Genomic DNA, 27,979 nt, shown 5'->3' on the forward strand with positions numbered 1-27,979 from the left:
TGGGCAGTTTCTCTTCAGATGGGGAAGACAGGGAGGGAACACCAGCAGGGGGAGAGAGCACCGGCAGGTGAAGCCTGTAAGTTAAAAAGAGGCTCTTTCTGGTGGTACTGGAGCGTGAACCCCAGGCTCACACATGCCAGTCAAGTGCTACATCACTGAGCTATAGTCCTTTAGGGCAAGGCTTTTAACACTGGAGAACGGCAGGATCAGACCCGGAATGCATTAGATCACTCTGAGGCAAACTCTGGAAGGCAAACCAGCAAGGCCTCTGGACTACCCCGGGGGTATAACCATAGGATGGTAACCGGAGAGTAACTGGGTCACTGGGATGGAGCCTATGAGCCTGTTTCAGATACACAGTGGCAGAGTGTAGCCCCATACTGTATCTACTGCCGATGGGGAATCCATTACTCCTTTGAGAAGCTTTCCGTCGGGTCCTAGGAGATAAGCTGGTACTCCTAAATCCATTACGTCACCTTTGGGAAATCAGCCCCAGCTTCAGGTATGAAGCCCGAGTGTCTCTGTTTCTTCTTTGAGTGAATTGGTCCCCCCTTTCTGTGTACATAACCAACCATCTGAAACAGGGACCCCCTATATTTCAACAATATTACATGCCGCCATTTTGCCGTGGACTGGGGCCAGGGGAGGAGCCGTTACATTTGAAAGTGGAATAAACAGAAAAGCAACACCGAGAGAACGAGGAGGCTGGTTAGTGAGGCTTGAAGAGAGGGGCAGGTGTTTCCTCCCATGGTGAGAATAGTGACCCCTGGGAATCGCATTTCCCGTCGAGCTGGGACCGATGGTGAGGTCAGTCCTGTAAATGGCCTGATAATGTGGGACTGTATGTCAGCGCCAGAGAAAGCTCGGTGCTGTCTCTATTATCCTTTGGACCCCTCATTGCGCAAGGAGCGCTGATCCTTGACCTCATGGTCCACCCTTTGTGTTCATACAGACTCTCACTCCTCCTATGTGGCCTGACACCGTGGCTGTGTGCAAATGGCCGTGGCCTCCTGTGCCTTATGGTGGTTGGTCCCAACTGGCTGGCCCTGTGTCTCAAGCACTTTCCAGCCAGTGGGGGGCCTTTGGGGTGCACACAGTGGGGTGACAGGCGACAGGCGGGTGTTGCTGAAGGAAAAAAGTACAGCTCTGCCTGAGGTGGGAGGATGTGATGACGTGGCCCCTCTCAGCGGGAACTCGGGCCTTTAAAAAGCTGAAGAAACAGCCTCAGAGTAAACGGTGGTTCCACGGCAGGAAAGCACGCCCAGTCACATTAAAGAAGCCAAACTGTCTGCTTCAAAGAGAAAAGGCAACATCCTGTCACAAGCCATGCTCTGGCAAAAATGTAAGTGCTTTGCTTGTGGCTGTCAGAGCCGAGGAAGCAGAGGCAGGGTCCAGGAATAGAGAGCTACTATTGGTGATGGGAGCACCCAGTCTCGTCAGGGCCTCGGGGGCATGGAGGGCTGAGGTGGGTGAGATGGAGCCTGTTAGAGATGATGCTCATTTTCCAACCTGGGGGAATGAGCCAGTGTCCCAAGGTGGGGACAGCTCATTGCATCTCCGATTCTGTGCATGAATCACTGAGGTGACAGAAGGGCAGATTATGATTCATGAGACGGAAACCACATATGATACAGACTAGGAGCCGTTCTTCACGTGAGGACCTCTCCTTTCATGGACCCCTGTTCTTCAGCTTGTTATTTAGTTCGGTTGGTCCACTTCTAGCTGAATTCTGCCAGAGTTGGTTCACTCCCGTGGATGTGTTGGGATGGGGTGGAAACTCAGTCTTGTGAAGCATTCTCCTCTCTCTCTCTCTCTCTCTCTCTCTCTCTCTCTCTCTCTCTCTCTCTCTCCAGCCTCTTTTCACTCTCTTCCTTATTCTGTGGCAATGGTTAGTTTTGTGTTCCACTGCAAAAAACCTGTGGGTGTATCGTTGACCTTGATTTTTAATCCCTGGACTTGAATGGAACAACCTTGAACTGTATTTTCCATTCTGTGGATTGAAAAGAATCTTGTGTTATCGATAATGGAGGCTATACAGACATTCTCTACAACATTCCATTCATGAGGCAAACAAAGTCAACTCAAGAGTCTCGAAAAAGTGGAACCTTATTAAGTCTCAGGACTGTACTTCCTTAAGTAAAGAACTATAATTTCCCTATCTTTCTTTGTAAGATGATTAATTCCTTAAAACATCTTTTATTGGTTTAGCCATACCATTCCTCAATCAAATTTAGGTGATAATCCAGATTAAAAGAAAAGGAAATCATGGTTTTATTTATAAAAAGTAATCTGACAATATTGTTCCATTGATTACAGTGTGACATAGTCCCCTTATCGCCCACCTATTCCCAAATTCTCTGAAATTGACTTTTCTCGCCTGTGACTCAGAGAAGCAATCCCAGCGTGCCTCAGTTTACTAATCCCAATGTTGATATGGGCAAGACTTTTTTTGTTTAAATAAAAATAAATGAACTTTGATTTGGATTTGAGATTTCTGACCACAGATTCTAGTTTGGGTAGCTTGGGACTCATCCAAAAAGGTGACCAGAGCAAAACCTTATCTTTCTGGAAGCGGAGTGGCAGCCAACACCATTGTAAATACTATGAGATTGTGGGCACATGGGTTTTTAATGTCCTTCAAAGTGCCAATATGCCCTCTTTATGCAAGTGAAATCATTTGGGTTTTGTGTGAGCTGCTTTTAGTTTTTAAACTCTTAGAGTTTGCATATTTAGAATACTGCCAGATGCTCTGCCCTGGCGTTAGCCCTGAAGTATGGGCTGTTTGCCTGTATGAAAAACCCTCCATAGCGTCCCATTGTTGCATAATGCATTTTCTTTCCTCCAGTGCCTCTTAAGGGATGAACAGATTTTCTTTTTGAGAGTTGTTAGAGGTCTTGCTTCTTGCACATACACTCTTAAACTGTTTTTTGGGGGCTTCAAGGAAAACAAGAACAGGCCTTGTGCAACAGACCTATCCCTTTACCCTGGTCATATGGCTGACTAAGACTTGTGGGAAGCCAGTGAAGTCAGGGCAGTGCCAGCGCAGGCGGGGAGGGCAGGGTTTGAAATCAGACACTGGGAGTGCTGAAAAGGCACTTTCTTTTTTTCAGAAAACACCCTTCAGGCTTGAGCTAAAATGACTGTACCCAGGGCATTGGAAAGAGTTAAGAAAACAATCATATTGCCCCTGTTGCCTCCTGCTTGCTTGGCCACTGACTCCTGTTAGTGGACTCATGGGGGAACACAGGCTTAAGATGGGAGAACAGTGTGACAAAGCTCAGAACTGTTGACATTGAGATGTGGAAACCTGGAGGTCCCAGACCTGGGTGTGAGTTCCTCTCGACTGTCAGCCAGATAAAGATGTTGGTCCATCTTTAGACTTTCTCCTTAGGTTCTGCATTTGTAGTGCCAAGGAAGTGTTTGATCCCCCTTCACCCCCTAACCCCCAAGACAGGAGCCCATCTGATGCAACTCACAGCAGGGTCTTTATTCTATTCCAGCTAGCTTGACCAACCCACCTCCCTGTACACCACCATCATGGGGCAAGGCTTTATAGTAAGCATCTAATTGGAAAGCTCCTGTGGCCTTTAACATAATTGGTTGCTGCTGGGAGTCATATCATAAACTTACCTTCTGCTTCCCTCTGCATTGGTGGTCTTTAGGCAGATGGCAGACTTGTTACCTGGGGGTACAAGTTTGTTGCGGGGGAATAACCTGGAGATGCTGGTCTTCTTGGGGATTAGCCTGGAGACTGGAGCTAGGTTCTGGTTCTGTTGGGGGGCAACTTGGAAACGAATGCTAAGTACCGGCCTGTTAGTTTACCTGAGTTCAAACTTTAGGTTTCTAAAACGGGGTCTGAATTTGAAAGATTTGGCCTCTCCCACGAGAGACATCTCTGTCTCATGTAGATGAGAACTAGTGTACACAGGGTTGCATGTGTACTCTGCAGCTGAGTAATGTCATCTCTTCTTCACTCTTAATGTGGAGATTTGAACATGTGCCTCTCAAAGTGTTTGTGACAATCTAAGTGAGGAATGTAACTGCCTCTGAGCCCATATTGTCTGACATACTGGGATGCCAGATTGGGTTCTATGTTAACTGCTGGTTATATTCCACTATATTCTGCATGCAAGCAGTCTCCATAAAGTTTGTTCTTCCTCTGCTAATTAGAAAGATAAGTTCATATACAAAGCCATGTGTTTCATCATGGCATCTTCCTACATATGTGTCACCATACTTTGTCTTCTTCTGTCCCCACCCATATGCCCCTTCCTTTGCTAAACTGATGTGGACACAATTCTTACAATGGTTTCCATTAAAATTTTAAGATAGAGAGAACACTGTAGCAATTAAATTTCACATGAGTTAACATGCCAGCTATCTGACAACTTTTCAGAGCTGTAGGTTTGCTTAAAGTGACAAAAAACAACCAAACCAAACAAAACCAAAACAAAAAAGCCCCAAACAAGAAAATGGCGTAAAATCACATTGTGCTGCCCAGCACACACTTAGTCTTTGTTCTAGAGTCCAGCAAAGCACTAACCTGCTTACATGTGAAACACTAACTTCTAAATTCGAATCACACATCTTCAAACAGAATTGACCCATATTACTTGTGTGAAAAAAAATATTTTTTTCAGTTCAAGGTCATATTTTAAACTCTTATTAAGGTTTCAAAAATATGAAGATTATTTTATCTAGATGTAATTTTTTTGAAAGGATGAAATTAGGGGGAAAAATGAATGTAGATGAAGTGAAACTCAAGTCCCCAAATAAGCAAGCCAGAGTGACCAGTCAATGCTTTCCTTCCTCTCAATGTCCCATCAGGATATGCCAACTTCCTTCCTGCACATCGTTTCCTATATTTTAAAGACTTCCAGTCCAAAAACTCTTCGGTGATAGAAGCTAACAACATTTTCAAAGGTCTACAACATAGGTGTGCCTATAGGGCCTATGTGCCAAATCAGGCTTATTGTCTATTTTTGCAATTTAAGTTTTATTGGAACACAGCTATGCTTATTGGCTTGCATATTTTACAGGGCTGTTTTTGCTATAGCAGCAGAGTTCTGTATCTGTGATGTTACTTGTATGGTCCTATCTTGCCCTTTATAGAAGTTTGTTCACTTCTGGACTTAGATACCTGGTTGATACTTGAGACATTCATTTCTCTGGGTTTCTCTTGGACTTGTATAGTGTCAGCATCAATGTTAGATAAAGCACGCAGACAGTTAATTCAATATTTTGTTAATCACATGAGTCTAATTAAAAATCTTTCTTAGAAATGATGGAATAATGTAAAATAAATTCAATATCACTTGTTGGGAAGTATTGTGAACTGGAAGATGAGATTTTAATCATTGCTTCTTGTATTAGGGAAAGATCTGTGTGATAGTGAGAGGTGGGGTTAACTAATTTTTCTTTGCATTGACTGCCTCATGTCCCCTGGAGTTGGCCATGCTATGTTTTAACTGTAGTAAGTTAGGGACACCTTAGGAACAGGAACTAGTTATTACCAAATCATTATGCTCATGTGCCTTTGTCAGACAACTGGAGCATATCAGAGGTTTAACAGATAAATTCGGAACTTACAATTCTCACAAATAGTGAACCTTTAGGATTTAACCTAAGGTTCCACTAGCTAGGAAATATAGTTTTAAGGGTAGTTAAAAAGACTCAGGGTTATACATATGATGTAACTATTGAAACCTTGAAATCGTATGCATAAACTCAATTATATTTATAACAGGAAGTAATTTAAACTATGTGGAAACCTCTAACTTTTTTCTATTCTATGATACAGCCTTTGCTCAATTAGCTTAGTAAAGACCTTCCTTACTGAGTTTATGAGGAGTCATTGGTTCTTAATGCTAACAATAAGTAGAGACCAAAGGAGAGATGTAGGGAGTCACAGGTTCCTCATGCAGGTGAAATGGGGGTAGACTGGGGAAGATACAAGTCTCTGAGGCTGTCGCAGTCCCTTTACCTGGGAAGACAAGAACAAATGTCTAGCAAGCCAACGAAAGAACAAGATTCACAATTCTACACGAGGATGGAGATATTATGAGTTTATTTGATTCATTTATAGGAGCATGGGTCACCCCCAAATCTGTATCACTAACAATTTCTACCCTAGCAAGAGTAATGACCTCCCTAAATCTGAACAGTGGAGGCCCCTCTAATCCTTTACTTCTTATAAGCTCTGTCAAGCACCTCCTGAGATGAATTCTCATTGGGAAAGAATTACATACAGCTGGAGGGTAGGGGTCAGGAGTTAGGTGAGGGTCTAATGATCTTTCCTACCCTCTCCTTCTATGATAGAACGTGAACAGGCTCAGTCTTGTAGGGGTCTCATGGACAATCACAGGTTCTCTGATTAAAGTGGGATCAGCTGTGTTATTGACCAGAATGGTCACTTTTTTGCTGTTTGTTTTTTTGAGACAGGGTTTCTCTGTATAGCCCTGGCTGTCCTGGAACTCACTCTGTAGATCAGGCTGACCTCGAACTCAGAAATCCACCTGCCTCTGCCTCCCAAGTTCTGGGATTAAAGGCGTGTGCTGCCACCACTGCCCGGTGGTGTTATTGCCTAGAGAACACTTTTCCACAACACAAAAATGAAGTTTAATTGGTAAAAGAGCAAATGGTATTCATGGTGGACATTTTCCTTGTCTTCCTATATTTACTAGAGATGTCAAATATGTATTCCTAATTCTCAATATTTACCATCTCAGAAGTATTGAAAATGGCCCTTTGGTTCAGATCTGCAAATCTGTTTTTTTTTTTTTATGAAGAATAAAGAATTAAAGTTGTCTACACTTTTTCACTAAACATCTGGATGTTGTATTTATTAAGAAGTTAAATGTTTGCTTTTTAGCTTTCCCAATAGAAAATAGGTGTATCAGGTCCCCTCACCCTGACTTTCCTACAGTAGGTTAGTTTCCATTTACGTGAAGGTGTTGGATAATTTCTCTTGCTCTCCAAACCAAGGTGGGTAATTGATTATAAAAGTTATTAGTATAACTTTCCCTTTACAGCATCCTTACTAACTCCCCTAGTTTTGTCAGTGTTAGGAAGAACCTCTTGATCAGAGTGGGACTACCTTGGATGAAAGCACCTTCTCCCCAGTACCTTGGTTGTAAGAGGCTGTGAACAGACACATTATCATTGCATTTGTGATTATACTTCCCAGTCTACAGCTAAACAGGCTTGGGACTTCTCAGCCACTACCCAACCACCATGGGACTAGTCTTTTCCTAGCTAATATTAGATAGATTGAACTCAATCTCTACTTGCTGAGTTTTCTTATGTCCCTATTTAACAATGTATATATTTCAAAACAAGGATTTGTAAGTTAATAGAAAGGAGTCTTATATGTATCCAGAGTGTTCTTTTCAACATTGGCTAAATACTAAGATGTCTGGGAGGAGATTTAAGGAATATCAATAACTCGGTCCCACCCCAGAGCTTCTAATTAAGTTGCCCAGGAACAGGAATTAAGTATACATTGAGATGAAGCTTTTCTTCGTGGGTTATGGTAAGTGTTCACTACTGTGCTTGGCAGGAGGTAACACCCAATTTCCAATGCAACTTGGATTAGAAAAGGACATGAGAATAAAGATTATTTAAGCTTTCTAGGCCTGGGAAATGTTGAGATAGAAAAGAGAGGCAAGAGAGGTAGAAATAGGAGCAGGTTTCAGTCATCTTTTCATTATGCCTTGCTAGCATATACTTGTTTACTCTGTATCTCCCATCCAATAGGGTAGCTGCTAGAAATTAAAGCACTAGGAGCGAACCTCTTCCTCCTCCTCTTCCTGGGTGATTTACTAGTGCCCATAGCTGAAACTTGGCTCTTTGTTCTAGTATTAACAGAAAGTGCTCAGTTCTTCTGATAGTGTTAGATGGCAGTTGTGGGGTATGTGCACTTACTTGGTGCCGCTCAGAACATGAAATCATTTTTTGGGGTGCTCTTTGAGTGATATTTGGTTGCTAATACAGAGATGTGACATAACAGGAGTTTAAGTAAGATTGTAGACTGTACCTTTTACTACATAGAAGTCCATAGTAGGCTTCCCAGAATCCTATGGTCTCTGTACTGCCAACAGTATTTGGATTTATTTTGTCTTTCGTTCTTACGTCTTTGTCATATGATGTTTGCTCTCAAAATTTCCTGATTGTCACTGTAACTTGACCCACTGCATTGGTGATCCTCAAATCTTGAAATAAGAACAGGAAAAAGATCTATCTATCTATCTATCTATCTATCTATCTATCTATCTATCTATCTATCTATCTTTAATAACTATACCTTCTCCTAACAGACAATCTCTTCTGACATATTAAAGCCACTCCAGCTACAAAGGAGAAGATGAGACTGACAACAGCCAGTCTTTGCTATACTTTGTACTATTTAATCTATTTCTCATAACCTCTACATTAGCCATGACCTGGGTCCTGTTACAAGAACCTCCCCATTGATGAGAAAACTGAAGCTTAAATATTATATTAGTAACTTACCTATAGGATAAAATTCATCTAAAGCAGACCCAAAATACCAACTTGCCAAGCTGCCCGGTCTCCTGCCAGATGTGTTTGGTGAAAGGCAAGGCTTTCCATGTTAGATAAAGGCCAACGGTGAGATGAAATATAGCAGATGCTCAGAATGCATTTGTGATGTGTTTACTTACTGGAGAGAAAGCTATAGTGAGTAGGGTTTTTATTTAGAGCCACAAAGGGACATTGCTGCTCTTAGTTTGCTTTGAGGAGTTTGATGGCCAGTGTCAGGGTCAAGCAGATATGAATTTGAGACCTAGACCTATCTATATTTTACTGGTTGTGATGCTGGTAAGTCCCTGCTCTTTCTGCATACACCAAGGATGTGGTTCCTCCTTCATGGGTTGTGGTGGGTGTTTATGACCATGCTTGACAGTAAGTAAACACCCAATAAGTTCTTGTTACTATTATTGTATTCTCTCATTGAGGACAGAGGTTATGCAGGTTAATTATAGATTACAACTTGTGAGTCATTAATAGTGAAGTGGTAGGGTGCATATACATGGCCCTGTAATTAATAATAAGACCTGGGATCAAGGTTAATGCTGATGGCTAAGGTGGTCCATTTGAAACCCACTTGTTCATGACTCCCTTACCACCCTCATCAGGTAGCATGAGGCTTGTGACTGGCAAACTTGTATTTGTTTTTAATTCACAAATTTGGACCAAGGTATTCATAAATTGGGTGTGAGGAAAACAATACTTAAAATAGTCAAGAACTAGCACTAATGATACTGAGAACCGAAACACCAATGTGTTGCCTCAGGTTCTTAGTCAGGGCTTCATTAGTACTGCTTTCTGGGGAAAGCTGGAAGCTAAAGAATTATAAGCCAGAATCATTTTCAGACAAGGTGCTAGTGCCCAAAAGGAGTCTCCCATCCTTCAAGAAAGCTCAATTACCTTTTAATCTATTAGAGTCAAGCTTTTACTGGGAGGGGAGATAATAATAGAGATAAGATAATAAATATAAATAATAAAGGAATGACAAATGTTGAGGAGCTGAAAAAGAAAAGAACGAGAAAAAGAGTAGACAATTGCAAATTCTAATATTGGATGAAAGCTTTGTCAGCTCCGGAGAGAAGAGAGTAGAAAGAAAGTCAACTCATCTTTTCATTATGCTGTGCTTGTGTGTACTCATATAGGCGTCCAGTCTAGTGTTGGAACTCCTAGAGTAATGAAGCAATGGAATAAAATGTCTTCAGCAAAGGGGAAGATAGAACCAGTGATGATGGTATGGAGTACTTGTAGGATATGGAGGACACATGATGGTAATCAGGTTCATTACTTAGATTCCGGGAGATATACTGGCATGTGAGCTTTCGAATAGAAATCTAAGGATGTCTAGGTCGATGCACATAAATGTAATTCCTTCTGTACCTTCTTAATGCTATAACCCTTTAATACAATTTTTCATGCTGTGGTGACTCCAAACCATAAAATTATTTCATTGCTCTACTTCAGAATTGTAATTTTGATACTTTTATGAATTGTAACGTAAATATCTGATATGCAGGATAGCTGATACGTGACTTTAAGGGGGAAGCAATGCACTGGTTAAGATCCACCACTCTCTTCAAATCAATTCTCTTGCAGGAGTCTAACATCAGTCAAGATGAAGGATGTCTGGGATAAGGATGCTTAGAGCTTGGCTTGTTTGTTAATGTCCCGATTTTCTTGCCTCTGTAGGCACTTGCTGGCATCATAATTATGTCCTAGGGTTCTAACCAGCCCTTCACTTCTTTGGCTAAGAGCCCTGGTAGCTAGTCACAGGTTCTTGGCTTACAGAGTGAGTCATTGTGAAGCACGTTGTCTCGATTTTTATGAAGTGTTGCAGTGTCTTCAGTCATGTGAGTTTCTTGTGAATTAGGGAGTAGGAAATTTCCTAAAAAATGACTTAGTGACATTTATCAGACTTGATATTCTAATAACCACTCTTCTAGTGTCCCTCATGAGGTAGTCTCCCATATCATGAGAGCCACTGGTTAGTAAACCTGAGAATTGTCCCAAAAGCTCATCTTGTCTACAAGTTATGTTTTTCTTCATGAGTCAGTCACCAGGACTAACTTTACATGTAGACCAAAACCCTATGCTAGTCATAAGCTTTGGGTAGTTGGACCTGACCCTTAAATACAACCCCTGTTGTATCTAAACATCCTTGAAGAGAGTAGTCCTAATTCAAGGATCTCAGGAAAAAATATTACTTTTGTAAGACTGTCTTTAGCCTTGAAAGTCTAAACAATGTGTTGCTTAAGTCAAGAAACTGAGTATCCATCTGCCTCTTCAAGCTGCCTAACAACAGTTTCTTCCTGACCTATATCAGATAGAGCCAATAGTTCTAGATTCAGGTCTTTGTTTAGTAAAAAAAGATGTATTCCGTTCCTGTGCTCCATCCCTCCTTGTGGAGTTGATTTCCTACACTTGTTCTTAGCCAAAAGGCCGAGAAGCGATGTGGAGTTGATTTCCTGTAGAATTTAGGTTTGCAGTAGGATGGTTAGGTGAAATGTGGGACTGATGCCCATAGTTCTCAAGGCCATTTAACCCCCTTGAGGCTGCTGCTCTCTGTGAAGCTGAGGTGTCCAGGGTGTGAACCAGGAGTCTGCCTTGCTCTAACAGGTGATACACCTACAGCCCCCAAACACTACATTCTAGAAGTGTATTCCATTGTGTATATAGCCACATATTTACTTCATCCCGACTCATTGATATCTACAACCCAGCCTCGGTTGTGGCTATGTCCATGTCTTTTTAGAGACACCTACAGATTCCTTAAGGGTTGGTTAACAGTCAGGGCAAGAATAAGCCGTTGTACTCTGTCTCCTATCTAACCGCTAGCACTCAAAAGTTTCCAAGGTATTTACTCTTAGGTACAACTTTTAAAAAACCCTTAAATATACCGTAAACCCCCATTTATCTGGTGGCTTCTGAAGATAGAACTATGCTCTGCTCATACAAATTTTACAAAAGCCAAGGCTTTGGTTTCCTGTTTAGGGTTGCTGTCTTTAAGTGAAGTCTTTGGCCAATCCCTGGTCATTGATGACTAGGCCTAAATAGGCTTTCCTTGGGGACTTTAGGCACATGGACTTGAAGCTGACTTTCAGGAGCATAATAAAGACAAAAGGAGACAGGCTTTGTAGGTAGCAGAGTCCTGGATATGCCCAGATATTTAGTCTCAGTATGTAACAAGATGTGCTGAGCTATAGTGACTTTTTAGTTGGTACCTATTGTATGCCACATGTGTTAGTTAATACACAATCTTTATAATATCTCCTCGAGACAGACAATATTATTCTCATTTTACAGGTAGAGAAACTGAGGCTTGCACAAATAAGTTACTTGTTGAGGGTAACACAGGTGATAAGCAATGTAGCAAGCTTTCCAAGCTAGGTCTGCCTGGTCCTAGCCCTGCACCACACCATATCTTAGCGCAAAGGAATCTTGAATGGCACTGGATTTTCCTTCCACTTTCAATTGAAATAGGTCCACTCTAGATGGATATGGGCTGTGAGTTCATCAAGGCTGACTCTACACTGACTCAAGCATCACTGCAAATTTGAGTATTAGAGATACTGAATGGATAGAGCTCAGTCGGTAAAGCTCTTCCCAAGCTAGTATGAGTGCTGAGTTTGGTCCCCAGAACTGGCATGGTATCATGTACATATAATCCTAGTCCAAGGAAGGTTGAAATAAGACAGATCCCTGGTGATCCTCTAGTTTGTCAGCCTAGCTGAATCAGCAAGTTCTAGGCCAGTGAGAGACCCTACCTCAAGAAGAAAACAAAACAAATAAGGTAGATGGCATATCGGTTTACATGTATACACACACACACACACACACACACACACTTGCTCCCTGTGTCTTTCACAGACATGCACATACAAGAAAAGAATTAAAAGACATTAATACTTGAGACCGAGAAGAGATTCTGAATCTAGACGTTGTTCATCTTATAATGACTCCTTGGGGCTGTTCTTCTGATAAGCTGATCAGCCAAGGGCAGAGAGCAGTTGGTGAAACTTCCTGAGGAGTCACAGAGGGTCTGTCGCTTTGAGTATCTTGGCAGAGACTCATACTCTCATACTCATGGTATGGACTGAGCCACTGACCCCAGGTCATTCTCTCCACTGGAGAGAGAACCATCTGCCTTGCTTCTAACCTCTCTCTTTATATATCTCTGGAGACAGCTTGCTGCTTATTCAAGCATCAATGAGTCAGGTAGAGGCGGAAGTCAAAACTCTTCAGTTCTGAAGCAGCTACAGCTTCATTACAATTCATTTGCTTGTGTGATGATTTCATTAAAGTCTGCATATGCCACCTGAGTGGACTGAAAGTCCCCAATGGCAGGAACCTAGTCTGATCTGTTCAACAAGTATTTGGTAGATAAATGGTCTATTAGATGATTCTTGGTCTGGACCCTGAATTGGAGATGTGGTGTATTTGAGATGGGAACCCTTTCTGCTCTGGTGACCCTAGTTTCTATAAAAGGCAAGCAGATGCAGCTGGCTTCTCAGGTGGACCTATCTGCTGTCATTTCAGTAGAAAAATACCCAAAATAAAACCTTGCCAGGAATCGAGTCTCTCGGTTCTTGTCACTCCTCATGTGAGTAGACTTTTGGCAAATTTTTTTGTGGAGGACTCTCTGACCTCGAAAACAGCATTTTCTTTTTTGGAGAATTAGCCATCAAGAGAGACAGGATCACATGGTCCAAGCCAGTATTCCAACTGAAGGAAGGATGGTTAGGATCGGCCCAGGGACCTTTAGATGGCTGCCTTTCAATGATACATAGAGGAAAAAAAAAGAGACATATAGAGGCAAGAAGAAGGTATGTGGTGAAGCAAAAAAAAAAAAAAAATGTGCAGTGTTGGAGTCAGAGGTCCTAAATTTGGTCAATGACACCACTACTGATGAGTGCAGTCCTTGGAAAGTTCACTAAATACTCTTAAGTATCACCTTCATCATCACTAAAAGAAGGAATGGAGAGTCGACTAGATCCCTTGTCTGTTTCAGAGGTTGTAGTGCAGCACATCAGCATCCCCCCTGAGAGTAGACTAGATCCCTTGTCTGTTTCAGAGGTTGTAGTGCAGCACATCTGCGTCCCCCCTCCCCCCCCATGATATCCTTTATGTCAGAGGCCCTGAGAACCACAACCACGGAACTTCATGAAAATGTAGGTGAGGATTTCAGAGTTTCTGGGAGCTACAATTATGTTCTGGAAGCACATGGGCTATTACCACTCAGCAATTCAACAATAAATTGGTGTACATACAGAAGAGGTATCTGCAGCAGCTTCCTGTACCCTGCTAGTCTTCAGTAGATTGGAAAAAGAGTGGACAAGTGGCATGCATAGTACAGTTGGGAAAGAAATCTTGGGCAATGGGGTTTGTGTATTAAGGAACATTGCCACACAGAAAGCTCCCACACCACCAACCTGTGGCTAGCTTTGCTTGAGGCCATGGTGAAGGACAGCTATAATTCAAGGCTTCCACAAGGAAACACCACAGGCAGAAGTTGGGTAAGTCAGGATGAGTCATGTATAAATGAGCTTTCTTGAGAGGAATGCCTGTTGGCATGACCCTGGCTGTTGATTCTCTGATCTCCATGGGTTTTCACGAGACAGCATCATGCTTAAATAACTTTGATCTGAGGTTTGGGATTCTAAAAGTGCAGTCATCCCCAGACAGCATCAGAACTGGCTCAGGTTCCTCACCACTGCCCATCTTGTTTCTAGGGGTCCTCTTACCATGTCAAAGTTTGAGGACTTTCCTAGTGACAGTAGCCCTCCTTAAGCTTTTCCCAACGGGCTTACCTGTGGCTGATGTTGAACACTGTAGGACTGTTGAGGGAGGAACATGCCTTTTTGGAGGACTTGGGGAGGGGAAAGAAAATCGCCAGTGGTTTCCTCTTGTCTGACTAAGCCAGCTTCAACCACCATTTTGGCACCTTTTAATAGAGACCTCTCAGGTCACTCACCAGGACCTCACTGTTTCCTCTCTGCCACTCCTCGAATCCAAGTGCAGTCCATTTTCTCTCAGATCTTCTGAGCAGCTTTTGTGCGGCCATGCTCCCTTCCCTTGCCCCTTCCCCATCTCTGTTTCTTCTCTGCCTTGAGCATTATCTAGCTTGCTAGAATGTATAGATGACATGTTTATTTCTCCCTTCGGGGTGTCTCCTGGTTCAAGCATTAGTGATAGAAAGCACACATACACATATACCTAGGATCTTTTTGTCAGCTTATATTAGAAGGAGGAGGAGGAGGAGGAGGAGGAGGAGGAGGAGGAAGAAGAGAAGAAGAAGAAAAAGAAGAAGAAGAAGAAGAAAAAGAAGAAGAAGAAGAAGAAGAAGAAGAAGAAGAAGAAGAAGAAGAAGAAGAAGANAAGAAGAAGAAGAAGAAGAAGAAGAAGAAGAAGAAGAAGAAGAAGAAGAAGAAGAAGAAGAAGAAGAAGAAGAAGAAGAAGAAAGAAGAAGAAGAAGAAGAAGAAGAATTATTGTAAATTGGGTGTGAAAGTCTTTCTGTAGTATGTCAAGTCCTTCTGGCCAAAGAATAAAGTCTTCCTGTTTGAAAAAAAAATCAGCCATTGTCCATAAATGAAAAGAATAAAATTGAAAACTCTGACTGAGAACTTCACGCTAAGAAGAGCACCTGCAGTAGCGTTTTCATAAAGAATGTGAACAAGCCTGTGGCCTCCCTGAACTCATGTTTCCCAGAAGAGCTCAGCTGTCTCAGGCCGGCAACACAAACACAATTCTTCACATTAAAGTGCCAGCAACTTTTCAGATTTTGTTTTCAGTAGAGCTAGGACAAGTTTGTTAGCCCCAGGCTTGGGATGCCCTATTGTTTGAATATTTGTTTTGGTTTTGCTACAAGTAAAGAGAGTATTAGTGGTCTTTCTTCTTAATGAGTTCTATTTTCTTTTTGATAATATTGAACACCAGCAGTGAAAGGAAATATCCCACAGCGGTAATCTGGAGTGATTCAGAGGGTGTCTTACATGGTAGCATGTCATGTGACCTTCTCATCTAGGTGATTTTTAATCTTTCAAAGTAGCCCATGTGGCTGAGCTGTGAGTCTCTACTAGTTGTGAATTGAAGCTTGAGCCATCTGTTGAGTTGAGATGGAAGGGCTCCTATAGATGGGAGGTCTCTTGTTCTCTCGTTCCCTGGTGATGCAAATCCATGCTTAACTATACATTACATAGTTTTTTGTTTTGTTTTGTTTTGGTTTTTTTTTGGGGGGGCAGAGCTCTTAATTGTTGTCCTGTCTGTTGATTGACCTGATGACCCATGGGAAATCTCAAGAGAACAATGGCTGAGGCAAGGGTCTTCTCTCAGAAAACACCTATTGGACATAGGCTCTTTTAAAGCTAAGCTGAAAGACAGGTTACAGATGCTTAGGGCCGGCTACTGGTTCTGTAGCTGAGTAGCATGCGTGCTGGGGTTTGCATGGGGTTGCTAAATAAACAGGTATTGTGGTTATGCTAACTCCTTAGTGAGGTTTTATTGTACTTTATTGAGAAACCCAGAGTACAATGCTTATTTAACTCAGTAGAATCCTGTATCTCTCAGGTTGGTGGACAGTAAGCATAGATGCCAATGTGCATACAGGGGCTGTGGAATGTGTGACCTATTGGCTTCAACCTGTTGCACTGTGCACCTTTGGGTGGATGGCAGCCTCTGGCCTCTTCTTTCTGTGATGTACAGCATATCTAGGTGTGTGGTGGGGGAACTGAAATGCCCTTTCTTGACTATTTTAACTCCAGACCATTCATGGCTCATTTGGAAAAGGGGAAGCTCTCCCTGTGACCAAATGTATCGGTTTTGCTATCAATTAGGCTTCTTAAAAGCTTTTTTGTCCTTGAATACCACTGGACACTAATGTTCAATAGTAAAGAAAAGCAGCAAGGTGAACACCTGTCCAAAGATATTCACAGAGGTTCATGTTCAGGTCGACCGATTTTCTATTGTGATGGATTCTTCAAGCCTACAGAAGCTACAAGGGTCCTCAGACTAACAAGAGGAATGGTCAGAAAGTTTCAAGCCTTTGCCAGGATGCTGTCCAGAGCTGCAGTTTGACTGGGGAATTATTAAATTCTCTAGTTATCAGCACTCCAGGCTTTCTTCTTTGTCAGTAGAGTATTATTTCAACTTTCTATTTTATTTTCTTCATATACCATTTTAAAATTGCTATCTTAAATTATTTTAATATCTTGTCTAAAAAGTCCCAAAATGCTGTAGTGCAGTCATTGGAAACTTAGTTCAGTTCAAGGATTCAGCAGCCCCAAGCCAAGGTAATCGTGGCTTTGGACAACTTCTTTTCTTCTTCCAAATTTCCATAGTGTTGGTGCAGGTCACAGTTGAGGTCACGGTGTTTACTGACTCTCGCTTTCCATAGATGAGTGTGAAAGGCCCCAACAACAAGTTGTCAACTTGCAAATATTCTTTTCTATTGAGCTTCTGAGGGAGATGTCTCGGTGCTTTGGATTCTGATATTTTGCCAGCACTTTTGAAGAGGCACGGTCAAAAGCATCCCCACTCAGTTACAAGGCTCCCTGTCAGATGGCTATGGGAGCAGTGCGAGTTTCGAAGCTGTACGAGAATGAAGTGGGGACAGGGATTCTCTTACTGTCTCTCATGCCAGTCTATACATATTGGGTCTGTGGGCAGCACCAGATATCATCCTTGCACAATACACATCATTCTTGCACACATAGACGAGCCACGGAAACAGCTCTTGTGCAGTACTGACACACTCAGAAGGATGATTAGGGGCTAGAAACATGCCACTAAGAAATTTAAACCTGCCTCCATTTTCACAGATAAGGAAAATGAGGTCTAGAGTCAGTATATAAATCTGGGAATTTTCTACTAATAAGTGATAGGTCATTTTTGAATGTGGGTATTTCTGGCTCTTATGTCTGTTGTCATTGCTGCTTTGAGCAAAGATGAAGATGGTCTCAGGGCACAGTTACTATGCTGGCTCTTTCTCATGTACACTCTTATGCCAGTCCAAACTCATTTGTTATATTCATCTCATTGGTAGGGATTTTATTGCTTATGTTTTCTGGAATACTTACAATCCATGTGAGTAGGGGCCACATTCACATGTGTCCAGAAACATTCTGGAAGAATGAGTAGGGGAGAGAGGTTCCCTTTTATGACAGTGAATACTAACATGAGGATCATCTCCTGCTGGAATGCTATAGAGTGGTTCTAGTGTTGGGTTGGGGATGAAGTATCAGAGCTCTAACCCCAGTCATCTTCAGAAACACTGCAAGTACTTTTATACAGACAGACTCCTTGGCTTAAGTGGATCCTCCAAATCATACTCCATGAGAACAAGACCCTGGGTATCTGTATTTTGCATCAGTTTCTAGCTGGTTCTGATCCACGGTCAGGGAAGAGACCATAGCATATATAGAATCCTAGATTGAGGTGCTAGGTCCTGACTCTCACTGTCTGCCTCTGGGGCTCATTCTCCCTCCACTTGCTGGCCATGCATGGCTTCTTTGCCTTTCAGCTTTCAAGACCAGACCATGCTGGTGCTGAGAGCCCAGGGATCCTGCAAGAGGTCTTGCGCAGACTGGGGCACTGTTGTTATCAATATCAGCTGGGTGTTTACTGAACAAAGTTCAGTCAAGGCAGGCGTGTGGATCCGGGTTGAACAGATACCCTGGCTTCCTGGCCTTTGATACAAAGCCTGTGTCCTTGGGCTCTTATCAGCGGAGGATAATGGGCTCCTTGTGTGAGTTGCAGAGACCATTGCTTCTTGATTTTGGATGACCTTGATCTTGGCCTACCTGCCATGGGCCTTTCCATCTGAGAGGGTAGGTTGTCTCTGATCTCCCAGGCAATGACAAGCCCTATGCCATGACTTGGATTTAATTGATGCTTTTTTGGATTTCTTGAGAAAAGGGAAAGGAAACATTGTCCCAGCCTCCACAAGGTGGATACTCCAGTTCTAGGACGTGTGAGTCAGCGTTGGATGTTTGTCTCATGTACTGAAGATAACCAAGGATCTGGCAGCCAAGTTTTTTTTTTCCCCTCAGTTCATTAACCTTAAAGATCCAGGAGAAGTGAGAGAAGACAAAAGAAAGGACATTTGAAAGCACTACTCACTTGATCAGTTAATGAACTGCCATGACTAAACTTACAGAGAGCCTAGACAGGTCTGCCACTCCAGGGGGCAGAAACAACATATCTTGAAAGGTTTATAATCTAGTTGAAATCATTTTAAATTCACCTCACCAAGGATAACTAATCATTACCTAGCAGGCTATAGATTTATTGAATTTGTGGGGCAGAGGGTGTAGCTCAGTGGTAGAAACTTGTCTAGCATGTCTGAAGCTCTGAGCTATATCCACAGCACCAACGAAACAAGGAGACAAGAAAATAAATTGCACCAATTCCCATCTGATCAGGAAGTACAGATCGAGAGGCTCAGAGAAATTTGAGGACTTCACAGGACACCATAGCTAGATTGTGACTGAGAGGGGATTGGAATCCCCTTATACCTGGCTCCAGAGTTCTCGGGCTGATTGGCATCTCTTACTGCCACTTATGTGAAAGCTAGTCAGATCTAGGTGTGTTGGAGAAGGAGATGTAGGAATTCCATGGCTTGCAGAGGTCAGAGAAGTTGCCCCCAGATCAGAATTCTGACTATAAGGAACAGCAACAAAGGTATAGAGGTGGTACACACAAGGGTGTAACCAGGCCTTCTTGCTAGATCCAGTTTATATAGCCTCAAAGGACAGAGGGCTTAATTATTTGAATTTAGTAGGGCCACGGAATGGTTGGGGACAGAAGGAGTCTTGGGAGAAATACTCTAGGAGGCCTCACAGAGATTCAAGTTCAAATGCAACTTAGACAGTAGAGGAAGTGGGCATTTTGTGGTTGGGGGTATCTGAGAAGGGCCACAAGTTCAAGTGACATTCCCCTTCATAGCCACAGCTCCGGAGCAAGCTCCTGCCCCGCCACGGCCGTACCAGGGTGTTCGGGTCAAGGAGCCAGTGAAGGAGCTACTGAGAAGAAAGCGCGGCCATACCAGCGTTGGGGCAGCTGGGCCACCGACTGCGGTGAGGAGCTACTGTGAGCAGTGTGACTGCAGTGTGTGTGTGCGTGTGTGTGTGTGTGTGTGTGTGTGTGTGTGTGTGCCATTGGACTTGTCAGGGTGGTCAGAGGGATAAGGCAAGAGTGGCCTTCCCTGACTCATGGACCGTCTGTGGGGCATGAAGGCAGAGGATTACACGGAGAAGGTGGACTTGGATCCAATAAGCTGGTGGTTTGTTGGGTGGTCAGGGGAATAGAGGAGCTTCTTGCTTTTATCCATAAGAAAAAAATCTACTGGTGAAGCTTCAGGGAGCCAGTTGTGCACACCCTAGTGTGAGTTGGGAGTTCATAAAGTTTCTCCCTTCTTGCTAAACCGAAATACAAATCCCTCAAAAATGCAGGTGGTGATGATTGAGGTGTGAGATGGGAGGTTCTTCCCTCATGGTTCTCCTATCCTGGGACCCAGAGAGTCCCTGAGAGGGATTGCTGCAGAGAGATAAACACCCATTCTGGTCTTCTTGTCCCCATTCTAGGTGGTACTGCCCCACCAGCCCCTGGCCACCTACAGCACTGTGGGTAAGAGCTCTCCTACACAGTTTGGTGTCTTTGGGGGCCCCCTTCTGGGAGAACCTGCACTTCTGTAATTTCCTTTTTCCCACAGGTCCTTCCTGCCTTGACATGGAGGTTTCTGCTTCCACAGTGACAGAGGAGGGAACATTATGTACTGGCTGGCTCTCCCAACCTGCCCCGGCCACTCTTCAGCCATTGGCTCCATGGACACCCTACACGGAGTATGTGTCCCATGAAGCTGTCAGCTGCCCCTACTCCACTGACATGTACGTGCAGCCTGTGTGCCCCAGCTACACAGTGGTGGGACCCTCCTCAGTGTTGACCTATGCTTCTCCACCACTCATCACTAATGTCACGGTATGTCACACAAAAGTAGAGATCTATCTACTAATACTGATACACCCTCTGAGAAGACTCTTGGTCTTCTTGTCTATCTATTTCCATGGTTACTGGGTCAACTAAGTTCACTGCATCCTCCAGGGTGACTTGTTCCTATTCCTATTGGCTGAAACTATCTATCCTCCACAAAGACACTGTATGCTTGAGTTGTCACATCCTTTACTTTGGTGGGCTGGGGAGATCTGTTGCTTCTAGCCCAAACCTTTCCAGCTACTCTGGAAGCAGTGGGTCTCAGTGAGTGAAATTTTTAGCAGACGAAGTATTAGGTGAAATCTGTGCAGGGTCTGGGTTCTTGTCAGTTCTGATAACCTAGGGAGTAGTTGTACATTTAGCAATGGGAATACTGTAGTACTGTAATACTTCCAGACTGAGCAAATGTTAATACTAGTCATCAAGGAAACTACTTTGGTGTCATTTTTTTTCATTTCTTGCTGTAACATCAAGTTACCTGTATTTATCACTTTTTCCCTTTTTCTTAATAGCTCTGTGCTTAGTACTTTGACCTCTCTGAACCCAGAGCCCTCATCTATAAGATGGGAGAGACTAACAAGATGTTTGCTACTGGGATCAGATGAGCTGATACATATAGGACTGTGTTTAGCACAGAGACAGCACTCCTTAAATGTTAGTTATTAGCCTCATGGCCATAGTCTGCCAGCAGTGGCAACAAATGACTACCTTCAAGTGTCAGGTAGGCTGGGAGGCCCCCCATCCTTGATGAGTAGAGGAAAGGAGTTATAGTTTTGTATGCTGGGTAGCTATGGCTCCAAAAGAATGGGAATACCTGAAGTGCTTGTGAGGAGAGGAGGCCCAGGAAGCATGATGACCAGTGCCACTCTGGGGTTCTGGGCAGTACAGCTGGGACCTCCCTAGTGGTCTCAGAACCCTTGCCTGAGATCCCCATGTCCCCTCTGTTTACCATCAAGGTCCAGTGTCACTCTAGTTCTCTGCTTCAAAGCATTTTCCTGGCAAAGCCTCCTGTCATGCCCACCTGGATACCCAACAAAGTGATTTGGGGGGTGGACCTTGATGCCAGTGAGTAGGAAGGAGTTAATTGAACACCTTCCCTAGGCAACTCATTTCCATAGTGGGGGACCTGGGGTGGAGGATGTGGTGGTTCACAGCATTCTTACTACTGAAGATTCTGTTCATTATTTACCCTCTTCTATCATCTGCACCTTCCACTCTGAAAGGTTCTGTGTATCCAACAAACTGTATTTATTAAGAAATGATTTGTTTTGTCATTTTGTAAATTAACTCATCAAAGCTACTGGCTCAGCACTTCTGAGCAGCAAAGATAAGATCTGCAATTCTATCCCTTGGCAAGGAACCAGCCGTTGCCGTTGACCTGTGTAGGTAGAGGAGTCAAGTCAAAGGTGGATTTTTAAAATAATGATAGTAAGGTTCTACCAGGTCCTGTCTGCTTTCAGGAAGCCATGCTGGGGAGCAGAGGCTCACCCCGAAAGAGAAGAAACCATTTATGCAGTAGGAAACCAGCCTGCATGTTGGGAGTCCCCAGCTACATTGTTCAAATAGAGAAACTTCAGGAAGCCTTGCTTCTCAAACTGTGATCCCCATACCAGCCATGTTAGCATCCTCAGAGGTCTGACTGCACTTGCCGAATCCCAGGCCCTACTCCAAATCTCTGGGATGGGGATTCATGTTGTGACAAACTCTCCAGGAGGCTGATGAAAATTCTTCTCTAAATGACTCTAGTGGCTTATTCTTAAGATGCAGTGGCAGCTGTGGAGATGACAGGGGAGGATGGGGATGGAAAGTGGGGTTTGGAGCTGTCTTTCTTCTGCCCATGCAAAGAACTTCCTTTTCCATTGGCTTGCTGTGGAAAGATAATAAGAACATAGGCCCTGCCTCGCTGGCTTGAGGTTTGTTTGAGTAGCTGATATTTGAATGCAATGTATGGTTTGTAGAGTACTTGAGAGAATAGCCCTCTACCACAGGGAGTGGCTCAGAGACAGAGAGGGTTGAACAGGGTCAGATACCAAACAAGATCAGAATAAGGCCACAATTGCACATACAACAGTACTCCTATGCCACAGGAATGCTGGGCTTCCTGGACGGGTCAGTACTAGAAAGGCAAGAGCTGAGGGAGCTATATTAACCCATGGGGACCTAACGATGCCAAAACTGCTTGGGAATTGTTTTAATTAGCATCTCGTTGCTGTGAAGAGACACTATGAGCATGGCAACTGTTATAAAAGAAAACATTCAATCGGAGCTGGCTTACAGTTTCAGAGGTTCAGTTTGTTATCGTCATCGTCATGGTATGAAGCATGTCAGCATGCAGGTAGACATGGTACTGAAGGATCCAAGAATGTCTACATTTTGATTCATAGCCAGCAGAAGGAGACTGTGAACCATACTGGGTATAACGTGAGCATTGGAGACCTCAAAGCCCACCCCCACAGTGACACACTTTCTCCAACAAGGTCATACTTACTCCAGCAAGGCCACACCTCCTAATAGTGCAAACCCTGTGTGCCAAGCATTCAAACACATGAATCTATGGATGTCATACCTATTTAAATCTCCACATTCCACTCTCTAGCCCCCATAGGTTTGTAGCTATAATGCAAAATGCACTTAGTATAACTTTACAAATCCTCATAATCTATCACAGTCTCAACCATTTCTAAAAGTTCAGTTCAAAATGTCTTCTGAGATTCACGCAATCTCTTAACTATAATCCCCTATAAAATAAAAGATGAATTAAAAAAAAAACAGATCACATACTTCCAACATATACACAGGATATATACTACTATTGCAAAAGGGAGCATAGTGAAGAAATCCTGGACCAAATTAAGACCAAAAAAATAACTGGGCAAACTCCAAACTCTACAATCTCCATGTCTGACATCAAAGCATTCTGCAGATCTCCAACTCCTTTCAGCTTTGTTGACTGCAACACACATCTTTATCTTGGGCTGGTTCCATTTCCTGTTAGCAGTTTTCCTCAGCAAGTTTCCCACAGCTCTTGCATCTCTAATATCTTGAGGTCTCCAAGGCAGAACAGGCTTCACCTTCATAGCTTCATACATGGCCTTTCTAGGCTTCCATGCAGGGATGCCCCAGTCACACACCTGGCCTTAGCAACTTTTCTTAGTCTCAGATGGGGATTCTATAACCTCTTTTATCTATTCTTAACTCTAAAGCCAGAACTACAGATGCCAAGTTCTGCTACTTGCTGGGGTTGGAACATGGGCCCCTTGTTCAATTACATCTTCACCAGTTTTCTGTTTCCAGTGATGATTTCCTTTACTGCCTAAGCTTGGCTGTCATGGAACCTGCACTGTAGAACTTAGAGATGTGCACATCTCTATTTCCCGAGTTCCAGGATTAAAGGCATGAGCCACCATCACACCTGGACCTAAACTGTAATTTCTTTTCACAAGATAGAAGCTTAGCTATGTGGGACCTTGCCCTGAGGTCAGCACTCCCTCAATTCCATTTAACATCTTGAATCTGTTTATTTCTGTCAACAGAGGGTTTAGCTCCATCTCACTTCCTGGTGCCCTCTTTATCCTTGACACATACATTTTGTATTTTTTTCTCGCTTAGCTTGCTCCTTTTCATCAAAACATTCTTCATAAGAGTGAACCACACAGAGTCTATACTATATTGTTTTGAGATTTTCTTTTCCAGTGCAATTAATCTAACGCTCTTCACTTTAGCCTCGGGCAGACTCTTCAGACAAGGGCAACAAGCAGCCACATTCCTCACCAAAATATCACAAGAAGGAGTCTAGGCAAAACATTAAAATTCTTCTCCTCTGAAACCTCTTAAGCCAGCCTCCCACAGTTCTCATAACCCTCAGCACCCCTGTCCTTCATGTTCTTACTAGTATGGCCCATTAAGTGCCCCTTAAAGCATCTAACTGCTTCTCTAATCTAGAGTCCAAGAATCCACATCCTTCCAAACAAAAATATGGCCAGGTCTATTAGACCAATACCTCAGTCCCTGGTAACTACTTCTGTCTTAGTTAGGATTTCACTGCTGTGAAGAGGCACCATGAGTGTGGCAAACTCTTAAAAAGGAAAATATTTAATTGGGGAGAGCATACAGTTTCAGAGGTTTAGTCCATTATCATCTTGATGGGAAGCATGGTGGCATGTAGGCAGATGTGCTGGAGAAGGAGCTGAAAAGTTCTACAGAAGGGGACTGTGTACCCCACTGGGTATAGTTTGAGCATAAGGAGACCTCAAAGTCCACCCCCATGGTTATACACTTCCTCCAATATATACTACAACAAGGTCGCATTTCCTAATAGTGCTACACCCTATGGGCCAAGCATTCAAACACATGAGTCTGTGGGACTATGCCTATTCAAACCACCACAGGGGTCTGTGTCACCTTTCTGTCTGGACTTGATAGTAGTCACCTTCAAGAAACAGCTACAAGGCTATGAGACAGGCTCACTATATATCAAGCATATATTTTGCATAGTTTAAGGTTTTTTCTTTTTGTTTTTTTGTTTTTTTGCAATTGTAATATATTTTATATTCAGTGAAACCTATAAGGCCTTTAGTTTATTCAGGGGTATGACATTATTTTCTGTATCCTCTTTCATGAAAAAGTGAAGCTTCCAAGTTGGGAAGTAGCTGAAGCATACAGTTAGAAGGGGGGAGGGGGGACACAGCTGAAATGTGTCAGGCTTTCTCTTCTAGGAGACTGAGCAGGAGGAGGTGGAGCCCCATTAAGTATAACACCAGTAAGGGAAGGTGGGGTATAATTGGTCATGATGGGGGCAAGGATGCAGGTGGGCACCCCAGTTCTTCTAACCATTGTTTCTGTGTTTTTCATCACAGCCACGAAGCACGGCTGCACCCGCGGTGGGGCCCCAGCTGGAGGGCCCCGAGCACCAGGCGCCCCTCACCTATTTCCCGTGGCCTCAGCCCCTTTCCACACTGCCCACCTCCAGTCTGCAGTATCAACCTCCTGCCCCAACCCTGTCTGGGCCCCAGTTTGTCCAGCTCCCCATCTCTATCCCAGAGCCAGTCCTTCAGGACATGGATGACCCCAGGAGGGCCATCAGCTCCCTGACCATTGACAAGCTACTTCTGGAGGAAGAGGAAAGCAACACATACGAGCTCAACCACACCCTCTCTGTGGAGGGCTTTTAGGGCTGGCTTGCATCATCTAACAGCCGTTTCACCTGAAACTGAGATTTAAAAAGTGCTCAATAGAGCCCAGACTTCTATCTGTTTGAAGTAGCTAACTCATAGGCTCCCTTTCTTCCTAAAGCTAAATTGTATCACTTCTTTTCTCCCCTCTTCCTTCCCTCCGCTTCCTTCCTCTCCCCACTACCATCTTGCTTCTTTCTTATTTCTCCTTCCAGTTTTCTTCCTCTGAAGCGGCAAATGATAGCGATGCGATGAACACCGCTTTATACGGAATGTCACCAAGTCTGCAGCTCGGGGTTTTCCTTTGGTGGCACATCATTAGGGAAGCACCCTTCTCTCAGGTGCCCCCTGTTTCCTGGTAGCAGTAGCTTTACAGATCTACTCTATGATCCATCCGTCCTGCCATTCTGAAATGTACCCCAGTTTTGTTTTGTGTGCTGTTCTCAGCCTTGGCCAGATGTACTATCTAAGTGGATGTTTCTGGTCTGGTTACAGGGGGATGGGACAGGACCATCAGGGTGGGTAGGGACAGTGAGTGAGTGTTGGGAGATGGGGCTGAGGAGCAGCAGGACACACATGTGTGTCTGTGGTTAGAGAGGGAGTGAGGAGGGGGAGGCGGAGGAGTGACCTAACAGGTTTGAAAAAAAAGTACCACTTTAATGTGGTTTAGCTGTTCTTCTTGTCAGCGATTAGGAGGAAAGCTGGATATGGTACGGAGGATAAATGACGAGTCTGCTTATTTCTGCCTCTCTGCAGGCCCGCTAACATGATGCCAGCACTTAAAATACTTTTGTCAGCGTATTGCCATAGCAACAGGAAAAGAAACAAGTGAAGCCTATCAGCGAGGAGGCTCGAACTTAGTCCTTCCTTAGGGCTTTTACTTCCTGTTGTGACTCACCCAGGGCCATCCTGACACGTTGCCATGGATTCTTGTGCACACTCACCGTCTGTCTCTGGGGTTCTGAAGTCCTGGTCAGCAGGCCCACTAGCCTTCATTTTCAGTTTTATTGCAGTTTTTGCTTGATTAGCATAACATTTGCTGTTGAGTGTTTTGCTGTATTGGGAGTGCTCTCTGCTCCTGAAGTGGATGTGTCTTTGGGAACTGGCCCACTGTTTACTAATGATACCATCCTTACATACACACAAGCTTTAGGCTGTAGAATCCATGTAGAACCAATAGATGTTCTAGAAAATGACAGTTTCTTTGATATCCCACCCCCTTTCTTTCCGTTTTCAATGAAAACTTAGAGCTAATTGTCTTTTTTTTTTCTGCTTTGTGTTTATTTTGATTCAGACGTCTCATTATCTACCTGAAATCCCAGTATACTCATCTTGAATTTCTTATTCCTCTTTAATAATTAGATTAAATGCTAGATCTGAATGATAGGTTTACACTTCTGTTGGTGGTTACCAGGAACAAGAGAGGGAGAGGGAAGCCTCAGCCTATTTAATTAAGACCTTGTTGCATTTAAAAACACTATGGAAGATGTCCCAGCTCCTTGGGAGTTTGAGATGCAGAGGTGGCAATCACAGAGGAGTTAACACTGGGAAAACAGAACAGCAAAGAAAGCCGGTGGCTGGGATTGAATTGGTGTCTTTTTCTTTTCTTATCTTGAGACCTCAAGTCTTGGCTGCAGGCGTCCAATCAGATTTCCTCCCCAGCCTTTTTTCTCATATGCAACGTTTTCAATAAAGATTTATTAGATGACTTTCCTGGGCCGAAGTGTTTTATTTCTCATCTATGAATCCCGCTTATCTCGCAGTAGGGAGTCTTTAGAGGAAGAAGCTTGCAGTAGGACTGATCTTGCAAACTGATCTGCTGCTCTAGGTGGGGAAAGCTGTCCTCTTATCTCTGCCTCTTCAGTGCTAGGATTATAGATGCATGAGGCTTGACTTGGCTTTTTCTGAGGGTGCTGGGGATCTGAACTGGGGTTCTCAGCCTTGCACAGGAAGTGCTGGCTGACGAGTCATCTCCTCAACCTCTGTTACCAAACATGAGATTTTTGACACCAGAAAACCTAGCTTTAAAACAAACAAACAAACAACAAACAAACAAACATTATTTACTTAATCTGCAAGGATCTCAGTGAATCCCTGTTGAACTGGGGTTAATTTGGGAGGTTCTCTGTCAGCTGTTTCTAAACACTGATGTGGATGCTTGTAAACAGATTGCTCTGGCATCTTTCTCAGTGAAACACAGACACATGATACTGCCCAAATGATTTCTCTGCATGTTTGGAGAGAAGCATTCATTAGCCGGTGTCCTTAAACCTGTTTGTCA

At 43.4% G+C, this 27,979-nt stretch overlaps 1 protein-coding gene across 1 annotated transcript; it reads left to right on the plus strand.

The window, feature by feature from the left end:
* The first annotated feature begins 1,235 nt into the window (after positions 1-1,235).
* Positions 1,236-27,407, plus strand: Pou2af1 (POU class 2 homeobox associating factor 1). Its single transcript, XM_021207695.1, has 5 exons — positions 1,236-1,342; positions 19,484-19,614; positions 20,122-20,164; positions 20,250-20,515; positions 25,384-27,407. Exons 1-5 carry the CDS (start codon positions 1,327-1,329, stop codon positions 25,696-25,698), a joined length of 771 nt encoding a protein of 256 aa, XP_021063354.1. The 5' UTR covers positions 1,236-1,326; the 3' UTR covers positions 25,699-27,407.
* Positions 27,408-27,979: the final 572 nt, after the last annotated feature.

This window comes from Mus pahari, chromosome 10 (genome assembly GCF_900095145.1).
Source record: "Mus pahari chromosome 10, PAHARI_EIJ_v1.1, whole genome shotgun sequence".
Taxonomy (NCBI): domain Eukaryota; kingdom Metazoa; phylum Chordata; class Mammalia; order Rodentia; family Muridae; genus Mus; species Mus pahari.

What these genes read in the sequence shown, in the direction of transcription:
- Pou2af1 (XM_021207695.1), top strand. An exon ending in GGCCACCTACAGCACTGTGG is followed by an intron (nt 20,165 to 20,249) that starts GTAAGAGCTCTC and finishes TTTTTCCCACAG; the next exon opens with GTCCTTCCTGCCTTGACATG. An exon ending in CACTCATCACTAATGTCACG is followed by an intron (nt 20,516 to 25,383) that starts GTATGTCACACA and finishes TTTTCATCACAG; the next exon opens with CCACGAAGCACGGCTGCACC.